The 21,788-nt window shown below is 37.5% G+C and overlaps 1 protein-coding gene across 1 annotated transcript; it reads right to left on the bottom strand.

Annotated features, from left to right (window-relative positions):
* Nucleotides 1-148: 148 nt before the first annotated feature.
* On the bottom strand, nt 149-13,257 carry LOC117928031 (nuclear pore complex protein NUP98A). Its single transcript, XM_034847786.1, has 13 exons — nt 13,086-13,257; nt 11,884-11,953; nt 10,690-10,992; nt 7,777-8,391; nt 7,383-7,610; nt 6,649-7,301; nt 5,908-5,995; nt 5,728-5,788; nt 5,283-5,424; nt 4,971-5,087; nt 4,691-4,868; nt 2,181-2,228; nt 149-1,251 (listed from the first exon to the last, which is right to left on the bottom strand). The coding sequence occupies exons 2-13, from the start codon at nt 11,900-11,902 to the stop codon at nt 560-562; spliced, it is 3,144 nt and encodes a 1,047-aa protein (XP_034703677.1). The 5' UTR covers nt 11,903-11,953; nt 13,086-13,257; the 3' UTR covers nt 149-559.
* Between the last annotated feature and the right edge of the window lie 8,531 nt (nt 13,258-21,788).

Raw genomic sequence — 21,788 nt, 5'->3', positions numbered from 1 at the left:
CATCAACTGCATATTTAAAAAGAATCAACCGCTTATCCCTTCTCTCTATCCCTCTATCCATGCATGTTTGATTGGGCATCGACTCATCGGCTGTTTGAGAGGCCAATGTAAATTTTAGATAGAAATATAATATATGTATAAATTATTCTTAAACAACCAGGAATAAGGGGTAACTTCATTTCCAAACAAAATTGCAAATATCAAATTTTTTTGTCCAATCAAACTCTTTTTCGTCCATCTTTCCCTAAAAGTAGAAACCAAGCCAAGAAAAATGGGTCACAATTAATGGGAAAGAAAACAAACCCTGTATAAGCTCAACAAAGAAAAACAAAGAGTAGAGACCACAACACAAGAAAGCACGTGATCGACAGCCACGTGACAAACAGATGATAGAGCTAATCCCACAGGCAGAACCAACACTAATATGCCACAAAATTTCTGGTGAATTCTATACAATCTCAATCTACCCCTCCTCCAGGATGATGTCGTCTGCACACAGAACAACAAAGTCACCCACAAAACCAGTCATTTAAGGCATATCCACATCACCCACTTTTTATCAGCAATCCAGGACAGCATGCATATCCCAGTCATCTATCTCTTCATCTCCAAGCTCGTATTTACTGAAATGGTTGACCCTGAACTTCCATTCTCCTTTCATGGGATCATAGGACACAAACTCAGCACCTTGGTCCTCAGCCTTCCTCTTCAGCATCTCCTTGTATTTACCAATTTTTGGCCCTTCTGTATACTGAACTCCGGTCTTTTTGTCAAAGCATTTTATGTTTAGAAGGGTCACCTCAGCAGGCTTGTTGAGGCCTTGTCCAACAGGAGGTTTCTTGCTGTCATCCATATAAACAATCACTTCTCGATTGTTGAACTGGACAAGGGACTCAAGATCAAGCCGCCGCACATCTGTCTCCCCCATGAATTTTATGCTGCCATAGCCATGCCTTCCAACCACAAAGTCCTTAACACGGCGGCAGAACCCAGGTTCAGCCCTTTCCTTGGCTGCCAATTCTTGGATCCGAGGCTCCGTGTAGTAATCAGAGCGTCGAAGCTTTGGCATTAGTGCTTCAATGTCAGCCCCATGTTCATACACAATGGCTGCCTCACCAGCTCTGTGCCCAGTAAGAGTGATATACGAGTCACCTTTTTGTATGGAATGATCATCATGTACTCCATTAGGTTTCTGGTTGGGCTTCATGGTATGAATTCGCTCCTTGGCAAGGCCATTTTCAACAAGATTTGCTGGAACAATTATGAAAAACAAATTAAGACAGTAAACACAAGCACAGACTAGCATACAAACTTAACATAGGTTCCATAAATGTCATCCCTTTAATTTCAAAAACTCATGTTTCAGCTGGTTATCAAACTAAACAAGTCAATTAGGGAATATGTTGACATCTAAAGCTTATTCCAAGTAAATGATTTTCCTTGTGAAAATGTGAGTTTTTTTGGTATGTCTTAGATGTATTTATTACAACTGACTAAATGACATGCTTGAATATAGAACTAACTGTAATTTGGCAGCCATAAAATGACTAGAGAATGATTAAACTATCCTACTGTTCAGGGCCACAGGAAAATAAGTTAAAGTGTGAATGGTTACAAGGATCGAGGACCAGCATGGGAATCCTATTCTGCATTTACCGAACACCAGCATTCATTATGCATTATCAAGTGAGGAATCCTAGCCATACAGGAATCAGATTCCCCATATTGGTGGCTATCTTATCACCATCTGAGGCAATGGTGTCCTCATTCCCATATTGGTGGGAATAGTAGAATAAGCAAGAGAGGATATCAAACAGCCATGTTTTAGACCATTTGAGGCGCTCCAGTTGATAATCACAACTCCAGCAAGGATTCCAACACACTCCAGGGATTTCCCAGGTGATCCAGACTTTGATTCCACATGCAACTAAATGTTTGCATTGGAATCAACCATTCCAATTTATCAATTCTTACTCTAGACATCCAGGCATGGCCAGATTCAATGAAACTTCTACGAAACAAAGCCAATGTCCGCAGTACTATCACACGAAATTTATCTGTGAACCTCAACAGAAAAATGTGTGAAGCCAACAAGCACAGCATAATAGAACAAAGTCAGGGTGTCATTTGCTAACTCAAAAGTCAAAACAAAATTTAGAACATATAACCTGTACACTTACCATCCTTATCACCAGCATTGGAGCCATTTAATCCTTCAGACACTTTACCTGGGAATGAAGATAGCATTTTACAAAAATAAATTAAAGAAGTTAAAATAAAACAGTTGTAAGTCAGTAATCCTGAATTTGAAAGAAAAACATAATTGCATATAGATATATAGCTTTTATAGCAGACAAATCAGAATTTATTGATACAAGCAAATAACAAAGACATGTAAAGCATTACAGATAAAGAAATGCAAGGAAGAATCGCATATCCTTCATAAATAAGATGAAAGATAAATTAACCAATATGTACTCCAGAGAAGAATACTAGAAAACAACTGAAAAACATCATTATGCTCTCAAATACATAGGAAAAAAGGAAATTAAATTCCTTGTAATGATTATCAACCTTATTAATTCTAACATGACTTAAGCCAAGCATATGAGAGATAGGAACAGACTGTTCTTCACCTATAAAGCAAAGTTTGTGTGTGAGCCCTCTCTCCCAAGACAACATAAATCAAGAAAAAGAGAGGCGATGAGGGTGTCCACTCTTTCAGTATCAAGTGCCACCAAAATCAAGCTATCAACCATCATGTGAATTAATTTATTTTTTTTATATATAGGCAAGCAAAATATTATTAACTGCACCCAGCAAAGAAGTGCATTGAAGTAAAAGCAATGCCCAAGAGAGAGGACATAAAAGAACTCCCTCCTTCATCGAGTACAGGTTCTTACATCATGAATTAATGTTGCTCACAAGTTCTTACATCAAACAATGGAAGTCGGATCACCACAGAATGATATTCTGGAAAATTTAGCCTACCATACTTCTAACAAACTTTAAGAAGCAACAATGCATGCTTTGGCTGCTTGCAACACCATACTTCAATGGTGGTCTAAGATGGTCCCAGGTCAGTTCCAGAAATCCTTGTACCAAATCAGTGGAGAAAGCTGTCTGTTTCGGATAACATTTTCTAACAAGCTTCTTATAATTTAAGGGTCGGGATTTGGGGTAGTAGGCCTAGGGCTATTTGTGAAAAACATCTTTTTTTTTGGATAGGTAAAGAAAAATCTCATATAAAAAGAGACACCAAAAAAATGACTCAAGGTATACAATACCTATACACCCACCGCCACAATGGCCAAAAATGAAGAAAAACATCCAGTTGGCCCAGCAAACAACCTTAGTTAGAGCCTAACCAATCAATAAAATTAACTATAGTTAAAGGGCAGTCAACTATAAACAACTTAGCCTCTGACCAAATAGAAAGAACAAAAGAGTATTTGAGTCTCTGGATTGACAACACATCATCCTTGAAGGCCAATCTATTTCTTGCCTTCCAAACCGTCCAAAAAATGTAAAAAGGAGCAACTCTCCACACCTTCTTGCGCTTTTTGCCCACAAAAGAACCATGTCAGCTAAGGAGAGTCTCTCTAACTGAAGAAGGCAACACCCATGACACCCCAAACAAAGTAAAGAGTAAATCACATAAAACCCTTGTTTTTGAACAATGTAGAAGAAGATGGTCTATGGTTTCCTCTTTTTCAAGACACATAAAACATCTATTCGCCAAGGCCCATCCTCTTTTTTGAACAAGATCCAGGGTTAAGGCTTTGCCCCACGTAGCCTCCCACTCAAAGAAACTAATCTTGGGCTGCACCCACACATTCCAAATGCAGCTAGAAGGAAACAAAGAAGGGCAGCCCGCTTCTAGAGCAAGGTAGAGAGACTTGACCGAGAACTTTCTACTCTTTGTTTCAGTCCAAAACACCATATCATCCACATCTCCAAGCACTCTCTTCCCATGAAGCCGCTCCAAGAATCTTTCTGCCTCCTCCACCTCTCAATCATTGAAGGCTTTTGAAAAACAGGGATTCCAACCCCCTAACCCCCCTCAGCCAAGGGGTCCCAAATATCCGCCACCCACGCTTCCTTATCAACAAACAAAGCAAACAAGGAAGGAAATGACACACACAAAGGGGAATCCCCGCACCATCTATCCCTCCAAAATCTCACCCTCCACCCATTACCTACAAGGAATAAAATCCTAGCGCCCACCAACTCCCAGTCCATCCTTATTCCTTTCCACAACCCCACACCATGCGCCTCTCTCACTTCCCGAGAGCACCAACCCCCTCTATCTTCCCCATATTTCCCTCTAATCACTTGATTCCACAAGGCCTCTCTCTCATAGGTTGAGGTTTCTTTTTGGGCTCCTTAGTCTTCAGGTGGTACTTGATCATCCACCCTTGATTTGGGATATAATAACCTACCTAGGTGCATTAAAAAAGATAGCAGCTTTTGATAGAAAAAAAAAAAAAAAAAAAAAAAAAAAAAAAAAAACAAAAAAAACAAAAGAAAAAGAAAAAAGATAGCAGCTTTTAAGAAATTAATCTCACTAGTAATACAAGAACTCTTATACTAGTTCTAATATCTCTTCGTGGCATGTTATCTATTAGTTCTATTCCTAAAATACAACAAATATCTTCCAGGTAGTGCAAAATACAAAAAAAAAATTTACCATTCTCATGTACTGGTTTAGATGCCTCCTTCAATGGAGATGTTTTTTCTGCATTAGATCTCAAAGACCACTGTTCCATTGGGCGAATGACAAGAGATCTTGGATTCTCCCTGGGTACAAAGAGAGCATCTGCCTTTGGTGTACTAGGTGTTTCTTCATCATCACTGAAAAATGGCACCTGTATACAACAGTTAAGTTTCATGGTAAGAAAGCATTTTTTCAGCCAGACATTTTGAAGCTTCAAAATAAGGTTTTTTTAAAAAAAAAATAATTATCTCACCTTTGGAGCATCATTTTTAGGATGATATTTCCTTGCAGGCAACCTAATCCGCCTTTGAGAGAGGTGTCGAGAAGTCAATAAGGATGATATTCTAACAGGAGCAGGCTTGTCAACAACCTGTTTCAAAGCCATCATCGGATAGATTTATACAATAAATTTCATCCCATTTTTCATCACAGCAGAATATAAGGAAATGGCACATAAGAGTAGCAACTGCTATCAGAAACATTGATTAACAATGAAAAACAGGAAACTGAACCAAATCAAATTTCTAAAGCAAATAAACCAAGGTTCAGGACAGATCATATTTACAGGCATGCTAGAAATCCCATATTGAATAGAAGGTGCAGTTCCAGTGCGACCAATCGACATTTGAGGCATTGCAGGTAGAGTTCCAAAAGGATTTGCTGCAGGAGCAGCAGGTTGCACAACTACAGAGTTTTGAGCAGCAGATCTGTTACATAAATAAGTACACATCAGTAAGACAATTACTACCATTTTTTTTAATCAGGGATCATTACTATCATATAGAGCAGAATACACAGGCATATAAATCTTCTTACTATTTCAAATAAAATTGATGAGACCTAAAATAGCCCATTCAATATATTGTGTCAATCTAGATATGTTAACATAAGGACAAAATGAACATTGGATGTCAAAATGGGTCATACCACCGCCACCTGGGTGACCATGTAGAAATATAATAGGCACTTTTATTGAAAAGAAGGCGATAAATACAAGAGGCGAAACATACGATTGTCCAAAGGCATTTGAACCAAAAATGTTTGACCCCCCACCAAAGCCACTTGCACCAGCTATGAAGGAACCAAAATAAGAAAGAAAAAAGAAGTCAACACCACAAAATAAAAAGGCCAAATGTTCAAGGTCTATGTCAGCAAGAAATGAAATAACTAAATAAAATAAATTGAATTACCTGCTTGTGTCTGACCGAAGTTGCTAAATCCAAAAGCACCAATTGTCTGAGCAGGTTGAGCAGGTTGAAATGGTGTTGAAAGAGAGGGCTACAGACATAAATAAAATAAAATTTTGAAATCAATCAAATGCTTAAACACTAAGAATTAAGACCTGAACCAGGCTAGAGCCTAGAGGAGCACTACAAAACATAGTAAGAGTTGCTCTTGAGGCTTGGCTCAAAGGGAAACGTATGAGGGTGGTGATGTGGTAGGTTCCGGGCTCAAGTCCTGGCAGGGACCCAAAATAATAAAAGAGTTTCCGATAAGAAAAAATAAATAAATTAAACAAACAAAACGTCAGAATCATCATGTAAAGAGCGACATGACCCAAAATTATCATACATGGCAGAGTATGCAACAAATTTCCAGTGAAAAAAAGATAACATTGTCAAGCTTATAAAATCTCTGTTCATGCATATATAATATTTTCCTATGAAATTACTACTTTACAGTTCAACATAAACAATTCTACAAGTTCAGTCCCACCTTTGATGTTTTTTAGAATATCATGTCCATGAATCCTAATATTTTCTAACTTACCAATTATCCATGTCAGATCTTAACTCCCCTACACCAATTGGTGCAACATAATGCAATCCATAAGGTAAATTTTACACTATAAATGAACTGAAGTCTTCCAGAAAAGAGCTTAGAGATGTTAACAGAGACAGGTAATTATGAAAATTTCAAGAGAGGCTTACAGTTGTTTGACCGAAACCCACAGGGTTGCTTGTAGAGAGTAGTGGTGGAGTGCTTGAAAACAAGTTTCCTCCAAACCCAGTTGAAGGTGTGTTGAATATGCTTGATTGACCAAAGGAAGGGGTAGTGCTCTGTCCAAATGCCGAGGTAGACTGTCCAAAAGCAGAAGCCGTCTGCCCAAGAGAAGGTGTTGAAGACTGGAACAATGGTGATGATTGAGTGTTACCAAAATTTAAGCCAGAACCAAATGCTGGAGCCGTTCCCTGAGCTGAAGTGGAACCAAAAATTGAAGGTGATGACCCAAAGCCTGACGAGCTTGATGCTCCAAAAAGAGACGGAGAAGAACTGGCTCCAAATGGAGGGGTTGATGATGCTCCAAATATAGAAGGTGTTGCAGATGAAGTTGATCCAAAAGGGTTGGATGTGGATGAAGCACCAAAGGGGGATGAACTGAATGCAGGAGTGGATGAGCCTCCAAAGCCAGAACTGCCAAAGGCTGGAGTCCTTGGAGCAAATGGATTTGAAGATGTTGAGGAGGAAAAAGGATTAGCAGATGACTGACCATATGCTGGTGAAGCAGCAAAAGGATTTGACTGTGTGTTGGATGCACCAAAGCCAACCCCACCTGTAGACTGACTAGCAGGAGCTGGTCCACCTGAAAGAGTATAGAGTTGGTCCACATCACTGCATACAAGAAGATAAATACAGATTCAAGATTTTAATGAAATTTCAATACCTTTGTCCCCCAACTGGTAGTCTTCCCACCTCAGCTCTTCATGGCTTTTATCTTTGTAGACAGGCATGGCAGATATTGACTCCAGCTTTCCCACAGGTTGTGTACCACTGCCACTATCTACTTCAGTAGTTGGTGTGTAAGCAGCTACTCTACTTCCGCCACGTTGACCCCCAAAAGCTGACTGCCCAAAACCAGTGCTCCCAAATGTTGGCGTTGTGGCCTGGGCTCCTGTGCAACAGCTCATGAGAAAACAAATATCAGTGATGGTGAAACAGATAAAGAGCAAGAGGAGCAAGCTATTAACTTCTTTTGTACACTAAAAGAGAATGCTAAACCCAATTACCCCTTAAATTCCAGATTATATACCCAACCATAAATATTTAAGATAACTCACCGAATGGAGAGCTTTGAGCTCCAAAAGGAGAAGTAGCTGTTCCAAAGGGGCTGCTACCAAATGCAGCAGTTGATTGGCCAAATGCTGGAGTTGACCCAAAACTGAAAGATGGGGTACTAGAAGCACCAAAGGCAGGGGTGCTTGAAGCACCAAATGCTGGAGTGCTTGAAGTACCAAATGCAGATGTAGTTGATGATCCAAAAACAGGGGTGCTTGAAGCGCCAAATGCTCCACTAGATGCAAAGACTGGGGCGCCTGAAGCACCAAATGCACTGCCTGTGCTACCAAATGTTGGACTTGGTGTTGAACCAAAGGCAGAAGTGCCTGTAGCACCAAAGGCAGGGGTGCTTGTAGCACCAAATGCGGGCGTAGTACTAGTAGCACCAAACGCTGGTGTGCTGGTAGCACCAAATGCTGGTGTGCTTGTGGCAGCAAAGGCTGGGGTGCTACTAGCACCGAATGCAGCTTGACTTGCACCAAAAGGTGTAGAGGAACCAAATAGACTGCTTCCGAATGCTGGTTGCGACTGTTGAAAAGCACTTCCAAAAGGACTTGTTTGAGTAGGAGTGGACCCAAAACCTCCAAAACCAGGCTTCTGCCCAAATACAGAAGATCCTACATTAAAAAAAATGTAAAAAACATCAAAAAAGAATTATCAGTTTAGAGGAAATCAAGAACAAGTATGCAACAAGAGAATTCAATCAAGAGAAGATCTGCTGGGATTAAAAATAACACTTGCATACAGAATTTGGAGTAAAGAGAGGGAGTGATAGGTGGCTATTAAAGATAATATTGTGACCTTAATCAGAAAGAAAAAAAAAACAATAAGATGAAACCACTGCAAGAGAACTGTCTATTTTAATCACAAGGACAGAAACATAACCTAGAAGACTAAGGCTTTGTTTGATGCACTCCCTGTTTTCTATTTTTAAAATAGGAACTTTTATATAAAAAGTGGAACTTTTATACAAAAGAGTGTAGAGTTTCTTATGTTCTTAAAGATCACTTAAAAAAAATTTAAAATTTGCAATAGTAAAAAATTCTTAATACCTCAATTGTCTTAATGAATTTCTAAAACCCATTACAATTTCAATGTAAGTCTCCAAGACTTCTTGCATTTTATATAGAAAGTACTACTATTTTTTGTTTTTAAAAACAAAAAATGGAAATGCATCCAAATGCATACTAAGTTCTTAATTATTAGATTTTATATTATTCATCTTGTTAAGGAGGAACTAATTATTAGCCCAATAATAATGATACAACAAAAATCAAAACCTACTTAAAACACAGGTTAGCTAAAAATTGACTATTTAGAGCGAGAAGCAAGAAAGTGACAATTTAGATGGAGAATTGATATTCAGTAATAAATTCTGCAGAACAAAACTTTGTTATAAACAATAATAATAATAATAATAATAATAATAATAATAATAATAATAATAATAATAATAATAAGATTAAGAATAATAATGAAATAATAAAATTTCCCATCTGAACTCCGTGAACAATGCATTTCAATCAAGTTTTGGGCCCAAAAAGTCAATAAGACAATAATAAAAATAATCATAAATGATATTTGAAATGCTAAATTCATATTTTCATGATAAAACCAATAGAATTGAAATGGAAACAGGAAAAAAATTATGTTCTGATAATTTTCTTTTATAGGAAACAAAGAAAACTGTCAAGAAAGAGAAGAATGAATACAATTGACTAACATGTTCTTAAATGAAAAATTGCATTAAAGGTTCCTTGAGGGTTCCAAGGCATTGAATTTTTAGTTTGTTTGATGGTTATAGCTTTTGTGTGTATGGCTCTTTGGAATGAAATCCAAATGTCAATTATTCTTTTAGTGTGTTTTAGGAAAAAAAAAATTGAATAATGGGCAATGCTCACAACAAAATCCAAATATTACCAACTTATTAGCACGCATGAAGGAAAAATAGTATCAGTGCAACAATTTTTTTATAGGCATATCAATGCAACAACTCATCCATTGTTTCACTGTGTCAAACCTATGGCATATCCTTTTTCGTTGTTAATGTGCTAAGCATTGCCAAGCACAGTGAATAATCACTTTCACAGATTATGGACTAATACGTCTATGAATAATAATAACTTCTTAAGGAAAATGAGGTGCTAAATTTTTGGATACTTTTGTTCTTATTGCCTCTTCCTCAGGAAAGTTTGGAGAGGCTAGCTTCCATGATTTTGCAAGCACAATTGGGCTTTTATGGGTGTAATGGCTTCTTTATAGCTTTGTATATCTTCCCCACTTTTGCCAAGTTATAAAAGAACTTCCTTTATTTATTAGACAAAAATAACCAAGAAAGTAACAAAACCAAAATGTCATCTTAAATTTCCTCCAGAGATGAAAATCCTGTGAAGATGACGGAGGAAACAATAGAAGGAGAACATAACCCTAAAATTGCAGATAAACACCTGAACCAAAGCAAAGGCATCATAAACTTCAGGCACAACTTAAAATGCAGCACCAATGTTTTTAAATTTTTTTTATTTATGAATAAACACGGTAGAGACCAATGTTTTTAAATATGTAGAATTTAGAAGATGGTTTGGCAATTCAAATATCCCATGTAGAGATCAGAGACCATATTCTGAAATAACACCTTAACAGCATGTCATCTTTTCATGGACATAAAATCATAGAGTGACTGAGATTGCAACTAAATATGTCAGATTACAAGAAACGTATGTGCAACTCAGCTATCTAGTCACTACTGGAAGTCTACAACTCCAATGATATTAGAATGCTAACTCCTTCAAACTGCCAATAAATAATGCCTTGCAGCCAGCCTCAACTCATCAAATGTCAAACCAAAAATCAGGTGAGTGTAGGAGCAACAAATTACAGGGGGAAAGTCAATTATACCCCATAAATATACTCACCGCCAAATGATGATGATGAACTACCAAAAGCAGGAGTTGAAGAAGCTCCAAAAGCAGGCACTGAACTTCCAAAAGCCGGTGATGAAGAAGCGCCAAATGTTGCTGTGGAAGGCAATGGGGAAGAAGATTGGGTTGCACCAAACACACCAGTTGAAGTGCCACCAAATATGGAACCCCCAGTCTGTGCGCCAAAAGGGGTTGTACTACCAAAGGGTTTAGGGGCAAAAGGATTGGTAGTAGCATTATTGGTCTGCCCAAAAACTGATTGAGACCCAAATGGGCTACTGGATGACTGCCCAAATGCTGTTAAGCAATTTTAAATTAATCAATTAAAAAGCCTATAAAACAACGAACAGCGACCATGCATTATAAGTAAAAGCCATGGAAAAAACAAGTTAAAGAAAGACTAAACATCAAAGATCACTATGGCACAATAAAACCACAACATACTCTGCCACAACAAAACAGGGGAAAAAAGGGAATTAATATATGTAAGGCATACCCACGTTAAAATTACTAAAATTGAACAATTTGATGATTTGAAAAGCTCGATCAAATGCTAAGTAATATGATCTCTATAAGAAACCAAATTTCCAAGATCTTTTGATATAGTTAAATTTAAAATTAATGCATCAAAGTCATGAAAAACCATTGATCTACTCAACAGTTGCATTCAAATATAACTCAGTGTGGGAAAATAGTAAAGGATGAAACTTCCAGTAAAATATCAAAAAAAAAAAAAAAAGGTGGGCAAAGAAAACTTAAGAAAGAAAAAACATGGAAATTTTGGCACATACTCAAAAGCCTAAGCATAATTTATGAGCTTACAAGAGACATGAAATAAAAATCCCATTTCTTATAAAAATGGAAGGAAAAAAATAGTAAGAAAACCACCAGCACAAGAACAAGAGAACTAAGGATAACATTATAACAGACTGAAAAGCTAAAAAGGTCATCCAAAGTTTCAAATCCAATGAAAAAAATATCAAGCAATAATATATATCCATCCCTTTAAAAGGAGAAATCCATCCAGTTAAATCCTAGTATCCCAAGTAAAAGTTTCTTTCCCAAAAAAGGTCTGAGATAAGAGAAGGGTAGCATCCAAGAATATGCATGTAGGGGAAAAAGAAGAAAACAAAACCAACAAAATGATTTGAGGTAATTGAGAAGATGAAAAATAATATAAAGACTTACGGTTACTAGAACCAAACATCTTTCCTCACGGTTCCCTTGTTCAAAACCAGCAACAGGATGTAATCCAAAACTGAAATATAAGAAGAACACAAATCAAACAAAAGACAAAATAACAGAAGATTTATTTAAGCTTCAACAGGTACATGATCTTACAACGCTAGTCTTGCTAAACCCACATAAATACTGAATTCCACATAAACAAAGTAATTCAAATGCACAAATGATCCAGAGGGTTTAAATCATAGAGTGACAACTTGTCCTCCAGGTGATTCTGAGGATGCCAACAAAAAACACATATTCTGGAAGTCAAAATGATAGTATTTTTTTAAGGACATTCATAAAAGATTACCGGGAAAGAGAATATTTTGAACCTACAAACTTATGGAACAAAATTGATTAAACAGTAAAGAAACAACTTTCATATCAGCAAGAAAAGCAGGTCAATAGAAGGTTCAGAAAATACAAAAGAGAATACAAACAAGTAGTAGGATTTGGAGTACATGGTCCCATATATCATGAAAGCTTCCCTTTTGGCAATTTCCTGAACCCTAATCTTAGAAGAAGAAAAATGAGATTGATGCACCATAACCCGGATGCATGACATATCTTCAATGGTTAAGCAACCATCATTGCAAGGGCTCTGTCTACATAACTCGCCCAAACAACGAACTTCTCTTTGTTCACAACATGGCCGAATTGCTAAATTATCAGAAGAAAGAAAGTAAGATAAGAGTAATAATGACTGCCTTAGCGTTCAAATTTTCAAAGAAGAAGCTTTCACATCTTCTACTACTTTTCCTAAAAAGAACCTATCATTAATTATTTGAATAACACTACATGAATTAAACCAACCACTTAGTGGACACGCGGTTCCATGGCACTCCGAGGTGTGGGTCTGCCTCCAATACCAAAGTGAACATTTTTGGGTGATCGGCCACGCACTTAAAATTGGATTCATTATGGTTAGAGCAGAACGGCCAGCATCGGCATTTCAAAAATAGATCAGGAACTGACAAAAAAATGTAATCTTCTCCAAGACAAAATCCTAACAAAATCAATTCGAATATGATTTTTCACATATTGCAGATTTGATTCACTGGGGTTCGCGAAAATCCTTAGAATATACAGCTGTGATTGCCAGACCTTAAAGCATAAAAAATTTTCATAGGAGAGCGAAATCAAGATTAGGGTTTTCTTGTTACCTGAATCGGCAGAAGACTAATTTAGATGAAACGCACTCTCGATCTGCCGGCACTGAGGAAGCTTTCGCACTCACTCGCAGGCGAGAAGGGGCAGAGAGAGAGAGAGAGAGAGAGAGGGAGAGAGAGGGAGAAAGCCTTAGGTCTCTGAATGGGCGTCTTTTTTTCCTTCGTAAGGAAGGGAGAGAATATTAAGACAGCGTTTGTCTATGCAGCTAACTTTGTCCACTAAGTTTCCATTATTTTGGAGGCCCAAACAATCACTTCTAAAACTCAATTACCAGCCCTAATTTCTTCCATAAAATAAATTAAATATAAAATAAAAGTGACATAAAAGAAATCGTCACTTATTCTTATCAGTATATATTATTATATTATTAAATGGGATTTTATTTTTTAAAAATATTTTATTTTATTGATAATCGAAGAACCTTCTCATGATTAAGACACTCCATGGGACCAAAACTTGGAATACTTACCGCCCTACAACATCCAACAGCTATTCTTTATTCCTTATTCATGATACAAATCTAAAAAATTTACCATTTTTTTTTCATTATTATTTTTAAAAGATTTTAATTATCATCCGTATATATTATTATATTATTAAATGGGATTTTTTTTTAAAAAAAATATTTTATTTTATTCATTTTTTTTAACTAGGAGCCTTCCAATTGTCGAACCCTTAATATTCTCCACAGAAACCAAAACTTGGAATGCTTACCACCATTTTTTAATTATTATTTTAAAAAGATTTTATTACTATAATTTGGTAACCTACTAAATAAGATAAGAAGACAAAAATTAATTAAATATTTTTTATGTAACCCTTACCAAAATTTAGTATATTCTATATTATTTAGTTATAGTAATATAAATATACGAATAAAAGTTTTTCCTCTTGAGCCAAATCAACCATGGTAAGTTTAAGAGCCTCACACTTCCAGCATTGCTTCTAAACCCCAAAAAAGTGATCGTCATGCTTTGCACTCGTTTCAACTATTGTTAAAGTAATAGATAATCATTACCCATGGTATAAACAAGATGACAGTGGTTTCTCCCGGCGGTAAGTGCTGGTTTGGAGTGGAATCGAAAACCTTTGAGATCTCAGTCGACGAGGTCAAGGGGAAGGTGTTGGGAACAGTTTGCGAAATGAGCCCCAACTTTTCTTCTTGGATTTGTTTCAGCGGCAAGGGCTTCTCCTTCCTCTTGGAAGGAGCTAAGACATGTTGTTTTCTCAAAGTGGGGGAGCGATTCAAAAAAGCTTGGGCGGAGGGGGGAAGAAGATATCAGATGGAATTGCGCTCAAACAAAGCAGGTCGGTTTTTGTTTTGTACAGTCTGGGATGTAGAAGGTAAGAAATTCTCATTGGCTTTCCACGAAGGCAGGGGAGTGGTTGGAGGTTGGCAACTTTTGGCCGGGAAATTAAGAAGTCTGGGCTTCTCCTTAGCTCAAAGGAATGACAAGCACTCAGCTTCTCCTTCAGGAGGGAGGAGTCTCAATGGGGCCAGTGTTGGGAAGAATGGCCTACTTCCAAATACAAATCTTTCTGATTCTACTGAAATTCAAAATGTTGTTTGGTTAGAAACAAAGAGGTGATTGATAGTAACAAGGAGGTTTTGAGGAGGAGCTTGGTGGGAAGATGGGGGAGTTCCGTTCAGCCCCCTTTCTTTGACTCCCTTAAGTCTTGGGCGCAGTCCAGCTGGATATTAAGAGGACATATTCACTTGGCTTTGTTAGGAGGATCATTTATACTCTTTGAATTCGAAGATGTCATTGAAGCTGAGAGGGTGCTGCACTCAGGGGTCAAGTGGTTTAAAGGTAAATGTCTTCTTTTGGATTGGTGGAATCCTTCTGTTGGTTGTCTCTCAGAGAACAGGAAGAGCCGAGAAGTGTGAGTAAGAATTTTGGGGCTCCCTCTGCACCTTTGGGGGATGAGTTTTTTTTAAGAGTTTAGGGGATGCTTGTAGCCGCTTTGTGAGTGTTGATGAGGATACGAAGGAACGCTGGAACTTGTAATGGGCTAGAATCCTCGTCGTAATAAGAGGGTGGAATTTCCCGAGTTCCTTGCAGTTAGTAACAGGCTCTACTTGTTTCGCGGTCCAACTATGGTGGGAGTCTGTTCCTTGGATCATTGAGGTGCAACTCTCTTGGTGTTGCAGGAGAAATGGGGGTAAGGTTGAGGGTGAGGTTGAGTCACGGGCCTTCCTGAGAGTTGCTGAAGTCCGTCCTGGGAAAGTGGTTGGCCAGGTGCCGACGATTGGCCCGCTGCCCTCTGCAAAAGAGGGTGAGGACACTACTCATTTTCTAACAGGTTCGATTGCAGGCTCTGTTTGGAATGGACATCTTAAAGAGGTGAGGGCTTTGGGGGCTCGGTTGGGCCTAGAATTAGAGGACCCTACTTCTATTTCTAAGGCTTTGGGCTCTGCTTGTGGTCAGGCCCATGGTCAGGCCCAACTGGAAGAGGATCGGGCCTGTTCTTCAAAAGGGGAGAAGACTCTTATTTCTTTCCCCATACGTCCCCTCCCCGTTTGGAGCCCTAACCTTAGCCTCCCTTTCTTGGCGACGAGTCCTCCCTTGTCGACGGGTCATCCGCTTTTCCCGACGGGACCTTCGCAAGACGCTCTCCATGGGTCTCTTCCCACTCGGAGCCCTAGGCCCTTTCCCACGGCAACGGGTCCTTCGCAAGGCACTGCTCTTTGCGCGTCTTGTCTGGCGGGCCCTTTGTATGGCGTTGACCCTTAAGTGCCTTTTCCGACGGCTCTGACAGCGATCACGAAGCCTCTTGCCGACGACGCTCTCTTAGACGAAGTCCTCAGATTCCAAAAAGGTACACTTCCTCCGTCTCGTTCTTCTTGGGGAGAAGGGCCATATTTTTCTTATACTCCTTCTCGGGTGCCGTTTTCTTCTTCTTTGGGAAAAGACCATAGAGGGCCATCTTTGTGCTTAAAAAGTTGGGAAGATTCCCCTGAGTGGGAAGTGGGTGCGTCGGAAGCAAGGGTCGACGTCATAAAGGGGCCTCTCTCCATGGTTGTGCAAGATGGATCAGAGGTGGTTTTCCCTAAGAATGCTTCCTCTGAAGAGGAGGCACCATCCGACAAAGAACTTTCCAATTTCAAAGACTTCAGCAGATATTTGGGAATGTCGGTTAAGAGGTACAAAGAAAAAAATAGTTCTCTTGTTAAAGAAGTTAAAGAAGATGACTAGTGGGGGGACACTTTGTAAAAAAAAAAAAAAAAAAAAGTGGTGTCCGCATCGCGCTCTGAAAAGGAACTGAAAAGCTTGGATTATTTGGTTAGCTATGGAGAGTCTGCGAACAGAAGGAGTGGCAGTAGCAAATGGGAATTGATCCCTGTAGATTGATGAAGATTAAAATTCTCGCTTGGAATGTTAGAGGGCTCAACAATAGAGAGAAAAAACGGATGATCAATTCAGTAGTTAGAGCCCAGAAGGCAGATTTAGTCTGTTGTTTGGAAACAAATGTATCGAAGATGTCGTTAAAAGCTTAGGCGTTGGAAGGTTCACGGATTGGGGGGCAGTTGATGTTGGGGGTGCCTCAGAAGACATCCTAATTTTTTGGGACAATAGGGTTCTAGAACTCTTGGAGTTGGAACGGGGTTTTTACACCATTTCAGGCTGCTTTAGGAATATGGATGACGACTTCATTTGGGTATTCACTGGTGTTTATGGACCAGTCATTTCGAGGGCAAAAGAGGAGTTTTGGGAAGAACTGGGCGCTATCAAAGGCCTGTGGGATGAGCCTTGGTGTGTTGGGAGGGATTTCAATTCCAATAGATTTCCAGGGGAAATGAGGTATGGTCACAATCTGACCGCAGAGATGAGAAGGTTCTCTGAGGTGATCGAAGAGTTGAATCTAAAGGATCTGCCCTCTCCCGATGGTCAATTCACTTGGTTCGACGGTCTTAATTCTCAAGCTGCTTCTAGATTGGATCGCTTTCTGATCACCAACGAGTGGGAAGATCACTTTTCGGGTGTCTTTCAAAGTACTCTTCCCAGAATTGCCTCTGATCATTGTCCCATTCTCTTGGAGGGCGGGGAATTAAAACACGCAAGAATCCCTTCCGCTTCGAGAATATGTGGCTTCTGTCAGATGGGTTCAAATAGTTGGTTCCCGCGTGGTGGACGGGTTACTCGGTTGTAGGATCTACCAGTCACTGTCTTGCTGAAAAACTGAAAGCCCTTAAAAGGGACCTAAGAAGATGGAACAAGGAAGTATTTGGTCATGTTTCTGCTAAAAATCTGAGGCTCTTTTTCGAATATGGTTATGGGATTCAAAGGAGAATCTTAATCCTCTGTCTTTTGAGGAAGCATGGGCTCGTTTGGGGGATTTGGAGAAGTATAAGAAGCGTGTTTTAATGGAATAAACCTTCTTGAGGGAAAAATCCAAGGAGACATGGCTAAAGGAGGAGGATAAGAACACCAAATTCTTTCATAAGATGGCCAATGCCAGGGCGAAAAAGAATTTCTTATCCAAGGTGAACATTAATGGAAACTCTCTTACTAGTGCGGAAGATATCAAGGATGGGGTGTGTAGGGCTTATAGGACTTTGTTAGCGGAAACCGAGGATTGGAGACTGAGAATGGGGAATTTACAGTTTCATGTTTTTGGGTCAGAAAGGGCCACAAGCTTAGAGGAACCTTTTTCAGAAAAAGAAGTTTTCGAAGCCCTTTGCAGTCTCTCTGGAGATAAAGTGCCAGGTCTAGATGGATTCACCATGACCTTCTGGCAATTCTCTTGGGATTTTACCAAAGCTGAGATTTTGGCCTTTTTTGATGAGTTTTTCCGCTTTGGCACTTTCCATAGGAGCTTAAATTCCACTTTTCTCATTTTAATTCCAAAAAAGGGAGGTGCGGAAGAGCTGAAAGACTTCAGACCAATAAGCTTGGTTGGGAGCCTTTACAAATTACTCACCAAAGTCTTGGCTAATAGGCTGAAACAAGCTGTTATGGAGGTAGTTTCAGAGTACCAGCATGCATTCATTCATAATAGGCAGATTCTGGATGCCGCTCTCATTGCAAACGAGGTAGTAGACTCCAGGCTGAAGGTTAACATCCCTGGACTCCTTCTGAAACTAGACATTGAGAAGGCGTTTGATCATGTCAACTGGGATTGTCTTGTTTCAGTCATGTCCACGATGGGGTTTGGGCAGAAGTGGATAGATTGGATCAGTTGGTGCATTTCCATAGCCAACTTCTCAATTTTAATTAACAAGACCCCTTTAGACTTTTTTCACAGCACTAAGGGCTTGAGACAAGAGGATCCTTTATCCTCTTATCTCTTTTTATTAGTTATGGAAGTTCTCAACCAACTGCTCTTCAGAGCCAAAAGTGGGGGCTTCATTGAGGGGTTTAAGGTGGGAAACACTAACGGAATAAAAAGGAATTTGTTCCATCTCCTGTTTGCTGACAACACCCTTTTATTCTGCAAGGCCACCAGTGGGCAGCCGCGTTACTTGAGTTGAGTGTTTTTATGGTTCGAGGCGATCTCAGGGTTAAAAGTGAATAGGGATAAAAGTAAGGTTATCCCTGTAGGAATGGTTGACCATTTGGAGAATATCGTCTCGATTTTGGGATGTAGAATTGGGAAACTTCCTTCCTCTTATTTAGGACTTCCCTTGGGTGCTCCCTTCAAATCTTCAAGGGTGTGGGACGTAGTGGAGGAGAGATTCAGAAAGCGCTTGTCCTTGTGGAAGAGACAATATCTTTCCAAATGGGGAAGACTTACCTTGATAAAAAAAAACACATTTTCAAGCCTCCCTATTTACCTAATGTCTCTCCTTGTTATTCCACGGAAGGTGTGTGCAAGACTTGAAAAGATCCAAAGAGACTTCTTGTGGGGCGGTGGCGCTTTAGAGAAGAAACCGCACTTGGTGAATTGGAGCGCGGTTTATACTGATATGAGACAAGGAGGCTTGGGTATTCACAATCTTGTGGCCCTAAACAAAGCCCTGCTTGAGAAATGAAACTGGAAATTTACTATAGAAATGAATTCTTTATGGAAACAAGTAATTATAGACAAATATGGGGAGGAAGAGAGAGGTTGATGTTCAAAAGAAGTGAGGGGAGCCTAAGGTGTGGGATTGTGGAAAGTCATCAGAAAAGATTGGGAAATCATTCGCTTAAGATCCTGCTTTATAGTGGGGAATGAGAGGAAAGTCAAATTTTGGAAGGATTTGTGGTGTGAGGACCAAAGTTTGAAGGATGTCTTCACTAACTTATTTAGATTGACGGTCAATAAGGATCAATGGGTATGTGATGCTTGGGATGAGGAAGAAGAGGTGAGAAGCTGGAATCTTTTGTTCTCAAGAAGCTTTAATGATTAGGAAATGGAAGAGGTGAAGGGCTTGTTCCAAAAAATACACCCTCTGGTTTTGCATAGTGATGTGGAGGATGTTTTAAGTTGGAAGATTAGTAAGAATGGCTCCTTCTCTGTTAGATCTCTCTACCGATCCCTCACATCTACCTCTAGTGAACCTTTTCCCTGGAGCATTATTTGGAGATCTTGGGCTCCCATGAGAGTTGGTTTGTTTGCTTGGGAAGCGTCTTGGAACAGAATTTTGACCACTGATCAACTTAAAAGAAGGGACTGGATTCTACCAAATAGATGTTATTTGTGTAAAATGGAAGATGAAACTAGTGACCACTTGCTCATCTTCTGTAAGAAGGCTACAATGTTATGGAACTTGTTTTTCTCCCTTTTTGATGTGCAGTGGGTACTGCACTCCTCAATCAAAAGGAATTTAATAGCTTGGCATGGTGCTTCTGTGAGTAAGGGAAAGGAAAAAGCTTGGAGGGCTGCTCCCCTTTGTTTAATGTGGACATTATGGAGTGAGAGAAATGAAAGAGTGTTCAATGACAATGAACATATCAACCAAGCTCTAAAACTTTTTTTTTTTTTGTACACTTTTGTGATTTGGGGTGGGGTATATTTAGAGACTCATTCTTTGTCCTTGTTTGACTTTATAGAATGGTTTTTTTCTAGATAGAAGAAATGTTTTTCTTTTTGGCCTAGCTCCTTAGGTGTTGCTTGTATACTTCGTGTGTACTATTTTCGTCTTTCTAAGCTTTTCTAATACATTATCTTATTTGCCTATCGAAAAAAAAAATATACGAATAAAAATATTTACATAATATTATGTTGCTAAAATATTTTGAATTTGGGATAAAATATGGTAGGATGAAATATTTGAAAAAATGAAAAAAAAAAAAATTCAATTAAAAATTAATTGTTTTTTATATATATTAATCATATTGGATTTGTATTTTATATTTTATTTGGGTTTTTTTTTTAAACTTTATTTAATCATTTTTTTAGAAGCATATTAATTTTACAATGGTTATTTAGTTTTTTTTGTTTTTGGAAGTTTCTTTTAAAAAAAAAAATCTTTTATTTAACCCTTGAAAAAACTATTACAAAAAAAAAAAAGCAAAATTAAAAGGCACTAACAAAAAACTCAAATCGAAGCTAAAAATAAAAAGAAAATAATTTTAAGATTATATTAATTAAATTGGGAAAAAGTAAAAATAGTAAAAATGAAATGATTTTGATGTAAAAGATTAACTGGTATTTGACGAAATTGAAAATTAAGTACCAAAACAATTACAATTTGAATTATAAATATTAAATTAATAGAAAGAAAAGTCTTTGCTATTATCTTGAACTTAAATCTTTAATATAATTTAATAATTTAACTTTATACTTATCCCGTCAATGATGAAAATATCAGTTTATATGGATATATAATAGTTTGAATTTCACAAATATATTAGAAAATAGAATTATAAATATTAAATTAATAGAAACAAAAACTTATGCTTATCATTTCTCAAGATGAAAATATCAGTTTATAGGAATATATCATAGTTTGAATTCCACAAATATATTCGGATATATTGGGAAACAACACGAATTATAAACATCGAATTAATAGAAACAAAAGATATTATCTTGAATTTAAATCTTTAATATAATTTAATAGTTTAATCTTATACTTATCTTGTCAAGAAATATCAGGATAAGTATAAGGACTATTTTTTTTATACCTATAAAAATATTTTTATTTTTATTCTATAGAAATATAAGGACTATTTTTTTAACCATAATCAATATAAAAAGCAAATAAAAATGAAAAAATTTGATATCAAACCTTCATTTAATAATGTTTCTTAATTTCAAAATTTTAATTAGGATAATAAAATTAATTAACTAACATTTTTACTTGTAATTATGTTTTAATTTTATATAATAAAGACTTTATTTTATAAAAGTTCAGTTTTAATAATGTAAAAAAATTAGCATACTTCTCATAAATCTACCACTTTATAACTATTACTATGTTTTTATCTTAATTTAATCAAATTAACTGTAAATTTATGATTAGATATAATTTAATTGTTCCATAAAAATATTTTATAAATAGTAAATACTAATAATAATAGTGAAATGTTTAATTTCCATCATCATAATATTTTATTCGTTTTATAAAACTATTTAGAGTATAGTGGAATCTTGGAAAATGTTATAATAAAGGAAAAACAGGAGAAAAAAAATGAGGTAGGAAATATATATTATATGAAAATTTTAAAAATATTTTCTAAAAAAACTAAGATTCAAATTTGTGAAACAAGAGTAATTTAATTAAGAAAATCACCCAAGATGAAAGGTGAATCGGGTGATAAAAAATT

Source organism: Vitis riparia, chromosome 2 (assembly GCF_004353265.1).
Source record: "Vitis riparia cultivar Riparia Gloire de Montpellier isolate 1030 chromosome 2, EGFV_Vit.rip_1.0, whole genome shotgun sequence".
Classification (NCBI taxonomy): domain Eukaryota; kingdom Viridiplantae; phylum Streptophyta; class Magnoliopsida; order Vitales; family Vitaceae; genus Vitis; species Vitis riparia.
This window is presented reverse-complemented; position numbering and strand designations above follow the sequence as displayed.

Coding starts and splice junctions, on each gene's coding strand:
- LOC117928031 (XM_034847786.1), bottom strand. Junction 7,611..7,776: donor AGCTCAAAGCTCTCCATTCG/GTGAGTTATCTT, acceptor GCTGTTGCACAG/GAGCCCAGGCCACAACGCCA. Junction 5,789..5,907: donor CTTCGGTCAGACACAAGCAG/GTAATTCAATTT, acceptor GTTCCTTCATAG/CTGGTGCAAGTGGCTTTGGT.